Raw genomic sequence first — 11835 nt, forward strand, 5'->3', positions numbered from 1 at the left:
TCTAGCTCATTCTTACGCAGAGCTCGCCAAGACTATGCGCCCATTTCTCCTATACTGGCTACACATTACGATACACCACTGAGCTCGCTCCTTCATCGTTGTGCATGCGCCAGAAACCTGGCCCGTCTAACAATCCTGCTAATTACGTGTGCGTCTAATTACGTGTGCAGCTATTCTATCTCTTTTTGTTGCACGTAATAAAAAGAAATACAAGTTTCTCATGCTCAGATATATTTAGATATATTTACACAAAATACGAGGTCTGTTCAAAAAGTATCTCGAATTTTGAATTTCCGCGGGTTACGGATATTCGATTTTCGATTTTTTATGGCGTTATGTTGGTACTCATGTCTCTCACTTGTGCTGACAAGCATAAGTTCGGCCATTTTGAATGTTCAGTTAATTTTTGACAGCTGCTTTGCTTGCACGTGTTTTGGCTCGTCTTCGATTTTTGCCTATTCCAAAAAATGGATCAAAGAATCTGTATCAAATTTTGTGTGAAAAACAAAATTAAGTGCGCGGACGCATTCCGAATGTTGACTGTGGCATATGGTGAAGCTACCTTGGACCGAAGCAACGTTTATCGGTGGTACAAAATGTTCTCAGAGGGCCGAGAAGATGTGAACGACGAAGAGCGTGCCGGACGCCCGAGCACGTCAACAACAGACGAAAACATTGATGAAGTGAAGAAAATAGTATTGGCCAATCGGAACGGTCAATAAGGAATATTACCTGCAAGTTATGCGCAATTTGCGCGAAGCAATCCGCCAGAAACGCCCGGATTTGTGGAAGAACAAAAATTGGCTTTTGCACCATGATAACGCCCCTGCTCACACATCGTTGCTTGTGCGTGAATTTTTGACCAAAAACAACACACTAATGATGCCGCAGCCACCGTATTCCCCAGATCTGGCCCCCTGTGACTTTTTCTTGTTCCCGAAACTGAAGAGGCCCATGAAAGGACGACGCTACGCTACGATTGAGGAGATAAAGACGGCATCGAAGGAGGAGCTGAACAAGATAAAAACAAATAATTTTTTGAAATGCTTCGAGGATTGGAAAAAACGTTGGCACAAGTGTATAATATCTGATGGGGATTACTTTGAAGGGGACAAAATAGATATTCATGAATAAATAAATAATTTTTGAAAAAACACAAAATTCGATACTTTTTGAACAGACCTCGTATAACCTCCATGTTTGTACTTTATATTAAACTAAAAACATGTGTACTTTTCAAATAAATAATATGTTTTATTAATAAATTAAAATGTCAGGTCATTTTGAGACACCCTTTACTATTATATAAAAATATATTTAGTTTGTAACACATGTATTTATTAACAATTAGAATTATATTCATTCCTCAACATAGTTGCCTTCGAGGGCGATACACTTGGTATAGCGATTTTCCAATATTTCGATGCCCTTTCTGTAGTACGAAACGTCCAAGCCTTCGAAATACGCCTCGGTTTCCGCGATGACTTCCTCATTCGATCTGAATCTCTTTCCCTGGAGCCACCGCTTGAGGTTTGGGAACAGATAATAGTCGCTGGGAGCCAAGTCTGGAGAATACGGTGGGTGAGCAACCAATTCGAATCGTAATTGGTCCAATTTGGCCATCGCTTTCAAGGATGTGTGTGACGGTGCGTTATCGTGATGGTACAGAACTTTTTTCTTCGCCATATGGAGCCGTTTTTTCTTTATTTCGTCGTTCAGTTTGTCCAATAACGCTGCATAATACTCTCCTGTGACTGTTCTTCCCTTCTGCAGGTAATCGATAAAGATTATGCCATGCGCATCCCAAAAAACGGAGGCCATAACCTTCCCAGCCGAGCGTTGGTCTTTTGGCCGCTTTGGTCCGCTTTCGTGGCTTTCCAGCCACTCTGCAGACTGCCTATTGAACTCAGGCGTATGGTAATGGACCCACGTTTAATCCATCGTCACAAAACGTCGAAAAAAGTCCGCTCGATTACGCTGCAATAACGCCAAACCGGCCGTTGAATCATCAACGCGCTGCTGTCTTTGGTCGACGGTCAGCAAACGCGGCACCCATCGCGCCGATAGCTTTTTCATCTCCAAAAGATCGTGCAAAATGTATCCCGCCCGTTCTTTTGGGATGCCCACGGCCTCAGCTAACTCGCGCAACTTCACTTTACGATCACTCAAAACGATTCGATGCACTTGCTTTACGATTTCCGCATTCGTAGCCTCTTTTGGCCTTCCAGAGCGAGGTGCGTCTTCGGTGCTTGTACGACCCATTTTAAATTCACTAAACCACCGATAAACTGTTCTCGAAGGAGCAGATGTGGGATAACATTTCTGCAACCATTGCAATGATTGTTCAGAAGTTTTTCCCATCAAAAAACAATGTTTGATCAAGATTCGATATTCCTGTTTTTCCATTTTTTTTACGAAGGCGAAAGTAGCGTCATTTAAACGACTGTAGCTTGTAAACGAATGGACGAAATGTCATGAAACTTCATACATAAACTAGTGACAGATGAGCCTCTCGAAATGAGTCATGTTCATTTTCAAGTGGCACCACATATTGAAAAATCCCGGGACTTTTCAGCCCATGTAGTACATATATTATACAATATATAGTATATGTGTATATACAATAGTTCAGCCACAAAAAATTGACCTAGGTATTCATAGTCGCTTCTTATATTGAAGATCGTCTTAAGTACAGCTTAAGATGTCACGAACCAATCAAAGAGCGCATTCACGTCTTAAGATATTACTTAAAACAGTCTTGAAATGAGAACTGATTATGAATACCGGTCCTAGTATGTAAACATTTCTGAGGGATAGAATTGATAACTATGGATGTATTGTACATACTCAATCAATAACCTGGTTTGTGTTTCTGCTCTCTAGATTGCACTAGAATTTTCTTTCTCGCTTTTGAGAAAGAAGTTCTAGTGCAGCATAGGGCAGAAACAGAAAACAAATCACTTGATTGAGTATGTACATCCACAGTCATCAATTCTATTTCTCAGAAATGTTCATATATTGGGACCGGTATTCATAGTCAGTTTTTATTTCAAACCTATGCCTATCTCACTTTACTCCGCAAACACAATAGAGTAGTAAGCCTTAAGACTTAAAGAATTGAACAATCATAGTCGATTATTTTTCTTAAATTTGACTGCGATTGATCAATTTTTTAAGATTTAAGGCTTACTACTCTATTGGGTTTGCGGGCTTAAAAGTGTACACTAGTTCAACCATGTATGCTAGAATCAGTCTACATTTATACCCACTATGTTTTTTGATTTGAGGAATCTCGCGCTCAAAATGGAGCGCAAGACCTTTTGTGAATTGGGGGCCGCCGAGCGCGGCAAGCGTGAGCGTCAATTCTGCGTGACGTAACGAGGGGTACAGCGAATTCTGGAGCACCCCGCCGACGGTGCTCTCAGGCAATTCAAACCAGAGCGGCAGTGATCGCAACTTTGCAAACTAACGACGCCGATCTTCTCGAAAGATTGTAACAACGATATATCCGGTACTAGAAAGGTCTAGATCTTTCCAGAAGGTCGGCGCTTATAAAAACATGCAGAATCGGCCATCTCCGCTCTAGTCTCACATTAAGACTGCTACCGAAATCTGGCTCCTTGCGCCTCGGAATAGCGTTCGCTGTTAACGAAAAAGTAAGTGTACGAACAGTAATAGCGACAAATAAAGTTCGCAAAGTTCTCACGCGTATTCGTCTTTATTGCACCTCACCACATCTTCTAACACCAGTACCCGATCCTCTCTAACGAGTAACGATTTTGCACATTTTCTGGTCCTTCGGTCGTAACCGGCTAGCATCCCCGTGCGTTCGCAGTATTGGTTCAGCGCAGTGTTAGTGTGCTTCGAATACTTGTATCTAATACGAAGAATGGAGAAGTTAATTGACGGTCAACGAGAGCTTCATGGACGCATTGCACGTACATATGAAAACTTGAAAAAGCAGGCGCGACCAAGATAATAGCCTCGCTAATCAAGGCCACCCAGGAAGTGTTGCAGACTCGATGGGAGTCTAAATTTGAGGCCCGTCATGAGAGGCTGCTAGATGAATTCGGTGCTGAGCTCAAGACACACGAGTACCTGATAGACGATTTCCCGAGATCGCCTACTTATAGCAGCTCACTAGACTGTAAGACCTGGAGGAGTCGTTGAAGAAGAAAGCGCCCGTCGATGGGCCGCAGCCCCTGCCCGGACCGGGAGAGTTACGCAACATGTTGCCTCGGATCCACTTGCTTCAGTTTTTCTGGCAAGTTCGAGGATTGGCCGGCTTGGCGAGACGTTTTTATCCATTGTGATCAAGGAGCTTACACTGTCTAAAGAGGAAAAGATGTATTACCTGAAGACTAGCGTGCTGAAAAACGCAAAGCATCTGTGCGAGATATGCCGTCAATCGCAGACAATTTCCATCAGGCGTGGTCCGCGCTCACCGATCACTATGAGAACTATGAGAAACGTCTTGTTGGTTCGCCACTAGTATGAAAACACTATATATATAAACCCATGGTGTTGGATTCAGACTTCATCTGGTGAATGAATATTTCCATCCAGCCGGATCTTCCTTACCAACTAAAAACTCCCCCTGTCACCGGATATCATACAGATGTTTATTTCTTATCAACTAGTGTTGTATCCATCATCGTCTAAATCTAATGCATTTTCGTTATTGTTTATAATTTCTTCAGAATTCTCTGATCACTGTTGTATCCATCATCCTCAGATGCGTTCTCGTTATCGTTTATTTCTTCAAAATTTATGTCTTCGAACACTTCATTGACGAGATTTATTAGATCTTCTGCCATGTTATGGACACGCACTATATTTTCACACTGAACACAACAGATTGAAGGGTCTGTATTTTATACTCAGGATCAGAGTCTCGCACTTGTACGTAGAAAGGTACCACATCCTTAAGAATGTGATAAGAGTCACTGAGGAGGCTCGCACTGTCTTTCTCTCACACATTGTTTCTTTCATTTTCCTCCTCTATCTTGCTCATTCCCACATCATTCTGTAATTATTATTATTATTAGGCGTTAGGAACTCGAAAGCTCATTGCCGCAAATACCAAATCCCGCCACTGTTCCCGTCCCTGAGCAAGATCCCTCCATTTGTGACCCTCGTACCCCATTTCGTTAAGGTCCATTCTAATATTATCTTCCCATCTACGTCTTGGTCTACCCAATGGTCTTTTCCCATCCGGTTTACCAATTAGTATTTTATACGCAGTTCGATTCTCATCCATACGCGCCGCGTGACCTGCCCATCTTAATCGATGCGATTTTATGACATTAATAATATCCGGACTATTATATAATTGATGTAATTCTGCGTTGTGTAATTTTCTCCATTCGCCCGTTTCCTCATCGCGTTTTGCCCCGATGATTTTTCTGTAATATATAAAAAAAATTCATCATTCTGTAATATATAAAAAAAATATTAGTATATTGTATTATCAATATAATAAGAGAAATAAAGTAACTTACTCGAATAGAGGCTCGATATTCTATCCCAAATAGATATAATATTCCAGGTACAGGGGACCATCCTTCCACATATCATACATGCATTCCTCCCACTATCGCTTGGCGCGTACCACGCGACGGTGTTCATGGTTCGTGAAATCACGAATTGTGATGTGGCGTGTGCCACACTACATAGGCTGTAAGAAACTATAAAAAATAATTATTTATCAATATTATTTAAAAATAAGTACAATTAAGTATAAAACATTAAAAAACTTACCAAGGAAATGATCTGCACCCTGAGCTCATTTTTTAGTTGTAATCGTTTGACTTTTTCATTATTAAATACTAAAAAAGGAGAAAAAAATTAGAAAATATAATTAAAAAAATAGTAATAAAAAAATCACTTATCCCTTTGACTACTTGGGTACCTGTATTTGATGATTAAATGTTTGTTTAAGTCATTCATAGTTTACTCACTTTTTTTATATTTCGCGAGATCGACTGTCTGTGACAGCGCGAGTGACAACTATACATATCATACGATTCCACACCCATTTCCTTTTTTCCTTAAAGTTTGCGTCAGCGCGAGTGATAATCATACGGTTATACACCATTTCCTTTTTTTTCCTTTTTCTCCTTTATTTAAAGTATATACGAGGGGGGACCCAAAAAAAATGGGAATTTCGTCATAACTTCTTTATTTCTCAATATTTTAACACCAAATTTTAATCACCTTCAAAGTATTCGCCATTGACCACAACGCACTTCTCCAAACGATTCTTCCATTGTTCAAAACAGTTTTTAAATTCACTCATCGGGATGTCCTTTAAGCCTTCCAGCGATTTTTGTTTCACCTCCTCCACAGTGGCAAAACGCTTTCCTTTCATATTCCTTTTGAATTTGGGGAACAAAAAGAAGTCACAGGGGGCTAGATCCGGTGAGTATGGGGGGTGGACAATTGGTGTCATGGCGTTTTTGGTCAAAAATTGCTTCACGGAAAGGGCGGTGTGGGCCGGCGCGTCGACAATCTGCCATTACGTTTTCGCCGAAATGTAAAAAGTTGTTTTACTAAAAAAAATCTCACAGGCGAACCGATGCACTCACAGCGACACAACTTCGCACACTGACGCAGGTGGCGTGACACTAACGGACATGTGGTCAAACAATAGGTTCCCCCACTCTCCCTCCCCACCACAGCGTAATTCCCGGAACTTATGGGTCCCCCCTCGTATATAAAGGTAGAGATATAAAATAATTTTTTTATATTTTAGAAATACTCGTATATATTTTTATTGTTAAATGACATACATAATTAATGCTCTCTGAAGACTAGAGCGATCAACTTATACTCAATTATACCGTCGAAGGATTCGTTATCATATATCATTTTTAGCATGTTCGCAGATTCTATGATAGTGGACGCGATATCGAGAAGCCGCAAAAATTTTTTGTCGACGTTATCGATTATTGCAGTTAAGAGAAAATGAAATGATTTACACAGTATTCGAGATTAAATATATTGAGTATAGTGCTTTTTGACATGGATAGACGAACTGTACTTGTTTCTAGACGCAGTATTGGTAGATTGTTGATTCGTCTGAAGCGTAACGTTAGATTTCCAACGTACATTGGGAACGGCGCACGTATTCCTCTATAATTCTCATTGTACTGCAAAAAGGACCAAATGTTTTTTTGTTCGAGAAGCTTTCTCTAGATGTCCGATAAAAGTGGGATCTCTTTACCGTGACAATCTCCCAAAATGATGGTTATGTAAGAAAGGAGTTTGACATTGATACCAATGTTCAAGTACTTGTAGCCAGTTACAGTTAACGGATATCTTCTCTCGAGAATGCGTACGATAGGACGATGTGTGATTTGATGTCTGTAATTAAAGAAAAAAATTAGTAGATAGAAAAAATAGACGCAAAGAAAAAAATACTTACTTATCTGATTGTTCTTTCTGGATTTTCATCATTCAAATCGTCCAATTTTTTTTTCTTCACGCTTGGTTTATCACGATCATCCTGTTCCATGAAATAATTTTCGATATCCGCGTTGTTGAGCATTTTATGTATTTTTTTTCGCAGTATCGTCTTTATGATCGGAGAGCTTGGAAAGTGCGTACAAACGATGTTGTCGGAATAATTGTTCCTTTCATACTGATCGTTTAAAATTATTATATTACTTATTATATTATTTATTGCATATGTCCTTCCATCCTTTCCTTCTTCTTATTCCTCTTTGTGTTTTGTCAATATGTATTTTTGATCGATTTACTTGATCGAATTAGTCGACCTAAGATATCCTGCATTTGTCGCAATAATCCATCTCTCGAACATTCGACGTTGAGTACGTTTATATTAAACCAGCCTCTGTTACAGTTCTCGCGAACTCGTTAAATTTGTAAAATTGTTGTTTTTTTGGCAAAGTAAATATTACCATCCATATATCGGAAGGCCAAGGTCGGAGCTGACGGTATTCTTGGGAATGCTGCTTGTAACGATTGATACGAGCGAACACTCATACTACATTCGTCTATCTGCGTCACACCGTTATTATCGAAGATTGCATAGGTTTGTTCTCTGTTAGTATTTACAACGCTATTGATCGAAGTATTCGTGGGAAATCTTAGACTCGAGAGACGTTTTGGCCAATCTTCTTTCAATTTGAAACTGGGATAATCGATCATGTAAACCATATTATTTACAAACAGTACTATTTCACTCGAGGGCCTTTGATATGCGGCTGATAAGGAGAAATTATCCAGAAGGAAATTCATGTAGCTGTTTAGTATGGTCCGTCATATTTTTTATCATGTATATTTATCGATACCATACGTAGAGTTGATAAGTGACGAATATTCGATGATGTAATACCAACACCGTATCCACATATTGTAAAGTACAGAGATCTACATACTCGGGTTTATTCGTCGCAATTTCGGTAGTTGGTGGTTGTGTAGTTGTTGTTAGTCTTGGATTTTTAATTCCATAGAGTTGTTGAATGGCTAAAATGTTGCCCTCTATGTTGATTTTAACGATTTTTATTATTATTATTATAATTACTGGCAAATGCGAACATTATAGAGTCTTCACGCGAACTATGTGTTAATCCTAATGCGTGTCCAATTTCGTGTGTTAACGTGTTAAGCAGATATTCCCTGTTAACAGCAGGTTTTTTGTTTAGGTATATATTCTGCACTGTCCACGTGTATTTCAGCGATCTAATTGGGAAGATTTGAAGAATAGAACGCGTGAGCGATTCCACCAGATCCATCGAACGAAGCAGAGCAAATTTCTTCGTTCAGTTTACGATCAGCGTACGTGTGTGTGCCATTGCGATAAGATATTAAGATGTCGGGATTTAATGTTTTACGTTCGAATAAAGACGAATTCGCTGCCCATAGCGAGAACGCGAATGCGATAGTTTTCAAGATCTGCGCATCCGCTAATTAGAAATTCCACGTGAGATGTGTTTTCATCCATTTCCTCCTATTTGTATTATGCTCGTGGTGCAGAATGTCCGGGAGACCACATCGTGGTTTACGCATTTGATGCAACGTATAGTTATTCAATGTATTGTACCATCACCCTGTATTTGATAATATTCTTGAAACAATGAAATTGCCTGTTTAATTTTTCTCTTTTCGATCGATAATTGCGTATTGTTTTCAACGTTACTCAAATAACCGTACTTTTGTAAATATAGAATTATTTCAGTATATATACTTTGACGATTTATCGCTGCTGTCGTCTTCGTTGTCGTCGTAATAATCGTAACGAAGACGATGATGATGATGAACGCGAGAACATAATGTAACACAAGTGTACGATACGCAGTATAAACGATGTGTACTCAAACGCTTTGTCAATAGTAATGAATCGCGTTTCGTGATATTTTATACCATATATACGACACGCAGTAGAAACGATAAAATGTTCTATCAATAGTAATGAATCGCGTTTCGTATTTTTTATATTTCCAGATGAGACTCTTATCTATCTAAGAAGAAAGGGAAATGACATCAACATTATTATTTTTTAAGATATAATATATTTAACGGAATATGTGTTTTACATTACAATACAATACGATAGTGTAAAATTCGATAAAGAAGAAAAAAATGGTATCGTAAGTATATATAAATAGAAATCATAATAAAATGTCAAATAGAGAGAGCTTGAAAAAATATTATACAATTTTGCGAATAATATTAGTCAATGGATTGTACTCTATCACCCTATCGTAAATAATAAGACAATAAGCTGTGGTGTTCAGTGGAATATTTTTCTTACATTCGAATTCTATACAAATATTCACAGTAGCGCTCTTTATCGATTCGTTTTGGCGAGAACAATCGATCACTACGAATGGACCGTTTACATTAAATTCCGCGACAGATAACAGAGCATCGCGATTGTTGTAACCGTAATACGTCTTTTGAAATTTTACATACATATCGTAGAGTATAGCGAATTTGTTGCGTTCCATATCTAAATTCATATCGTCGTAAGAAAAAATCAGAATTTAAAAAAAGTTTCACATTAGTGAGGTTATATGCGTCGAATTGCAAACCATTTTGCGACGGTACGTTTCTTTTTCCGGTTTGAAGCGCAAAAATTACATATCACGGTTTTTCCAATTGCGATGTTGTTTTAACAGCCCACGAATGTTTCGTTGTGCTTTGAAGCAGAGGAAATTCGTACAGGTCCCACGACTGGAAACCCATGTTGAGATATCGTCCACCTTCCAACGTTTGCAAAAGTATATAAAGATAATTTATTGATATCGTTTAACACTACATGTGGCATTTTCCATTGTATCTTCACTAGCGTGATTTTAGGTTCCATCGATTCGTGCGCCACAACGCAATTGTTATCGTTATGCGCACGTATCAAGATAAGTTCGTGTCGCGTATTTATCACTATGCGTTTGTAATCCTCGTAAAATCCTAGGAGTGTGTTGAGTGGTACGCAAAAGTTGAAATCCTCGGATTGCGGTACGCGAAATAAGTGCACTTTGTCTCATCCTGCATTTTGTAACGTTATACTCTTGCTAGTGGTTAATGAAACGATATGAAATTTTTGATCGTACTGGTAATACCAACGTTTCTAGATCTATCGATTTCCACACCGTCTAACTCGTACTGAATCTCATCGAACATGAACGCGATGTAATTATTCGATAGTCGTGGAGGATGTTCTTTGGTGTTTCCATCTCGTTTGAAAATTTTCCCTCGATGTAGAGAAAACTCTCACACGGTAATGTGTACAGATCCCGGTTATATAGGTATTCATATTTCATCGCTGTATCCGAATATGGTGTTAGAGTATGGATTGTAAGTGTGAGTCTTGATCTTAACGATACGATCGTCGAAGATGGGCTCATCCCCTATATTTAGAATATCGCGACTCATTTTTCATGACGAATCCCAGGAATCGTAGAAATGCGACGTTCGCAGCATTCAATCCGTCCTCCGTTCTTCTCTGCTTTCTTCCAACGTATTGTTCGGTAAGCGATGATAATTGCGACATCTGCGGTATGATTGTCGTGGATGTATTCTTACAATCTTGCGACTTGTTTAGAACGAGCTCGTAATCATATTTTTTATCATCTGCGTCGTATATGATCGAATCGATATCTCTTCTCGACGAAGGTTTATCAATTGTCCGTTTTGATCCACTATATCGTTATATCGGTAACGTTTCGCGCGACGACTGGGAGATAAATGACGTGTGTGGCAGTATCGGACAATTTATATCCAGGTGGAACGTTCACCGTGAATTCGTGTATTGTATGCGCTGGTTTATCGTTGTTGTACACACCTGGAATATTGTTGCATTCTATACGAATTATAGTTACATTCATAATGTTTACAGGTTTGTCAGACGCGTACCACTTGTTCGGTTGTATTACGCGAGATTTTGAATAACCTAATAACGAATAGATGTTATTCGGTTTCGTAAAATTTATTCAGTAGGCACATTTGATCTCGCTTCTCATAGTATTCTCATTGGCCCGTAGAATCAGTATCTCTTCTTTATGATTATTACCGTCGTCGTCATCATCGTCGTCGTCGAATATGTATTCATCGTCATTATTATCTTTATCATTAAGTGTTCGTCGTCGTGTGTGACGAATAGCAGCTCTCAAATACTTGTTTATAGCTTAATTCATACGATCTTTCAGGAATCGTGATTATTTTATCATTAGTATCGAAGTAGCATTTATTATTCGTGGAAGTAACATTCGGTATCGCGTTGCATGTTTCAAAATTTGTAAGACTCAATTCGTATTTACCATTACTTAAATCCAACGCAGTAACTCGCTGTGAGGATACTGGTTGTTCTAG

General features: G+C 39.0%; 1 protein-coding gene and 1 pseudogene across 1 annotated transcript; both read right to left on the reverse strand.

The window, feature by feature from the left end:
• Nucleotides 1-1359: 1359 nt before the first annotated feature.
• LOC108753038 (histone-lysine N-methyltransferase SETMAR-like) lies at nt 1360-2542 on the reverse strand. Its single transcript, XM_018494370.1, has 2 exons — nt 1995-2542; nt 1360-1625 (listed from the first exon to the last, which is right to left on the reverse strand). Exons 1-2 carry the CDS (start codon nt 2404-2406, stop codon nt 1360-1362), a joined length of 678 nt encoding a protein of 225 aa, XP_018349872.1. The 5' UTR covers nt 2407-2542.
• A 2143-nt stretch (nt 2543-4685) lies between these two features.
• Nucleotides 4686-8564, reverse strand: LOC108752982 (annotated as a pseudogene).
• Nucleotides 8565-11835: the final 3271 nt, after the last annotated feature.

This window comes from Trachymyrmex septentrionalis, unplaced genomic scaffold (assembly GCF_001594115.1).
Source record: "Trachymyrmex septentrionalis isolate Tsep2-gDNA-1 unplaced genomic scaffold, Tsep1.0 scaffold113, whole genome shotgun sequence".
Classification (NCBI taxonomy): domain Eukaryota; kingdom Metazoa; phylum Arthropoda; class Insecta; order Hymenoptera; family Formicidae; genus Trachymyrmex; species Trachymyrmex septentrionalis.

What these genes read in the sequence shown, in the direction of transcription:
- LOC108753038 (XM_018494370.1), bottom strand. Translation starts at nt 2,406, where the DNA reads ATGGAAAAACAGGAATATCGAATCTTGATCAAACATTGTTTTTTGATG. An exon ending in CGTTGATGATTCAACGGCCG is followed by an intron (nt 1,626 to 1,994) that starts GTTTGGCGTTAT and finishes CATCCTTGAAAG; the next exon opens with CGATGGCCAAATTGGACCAA.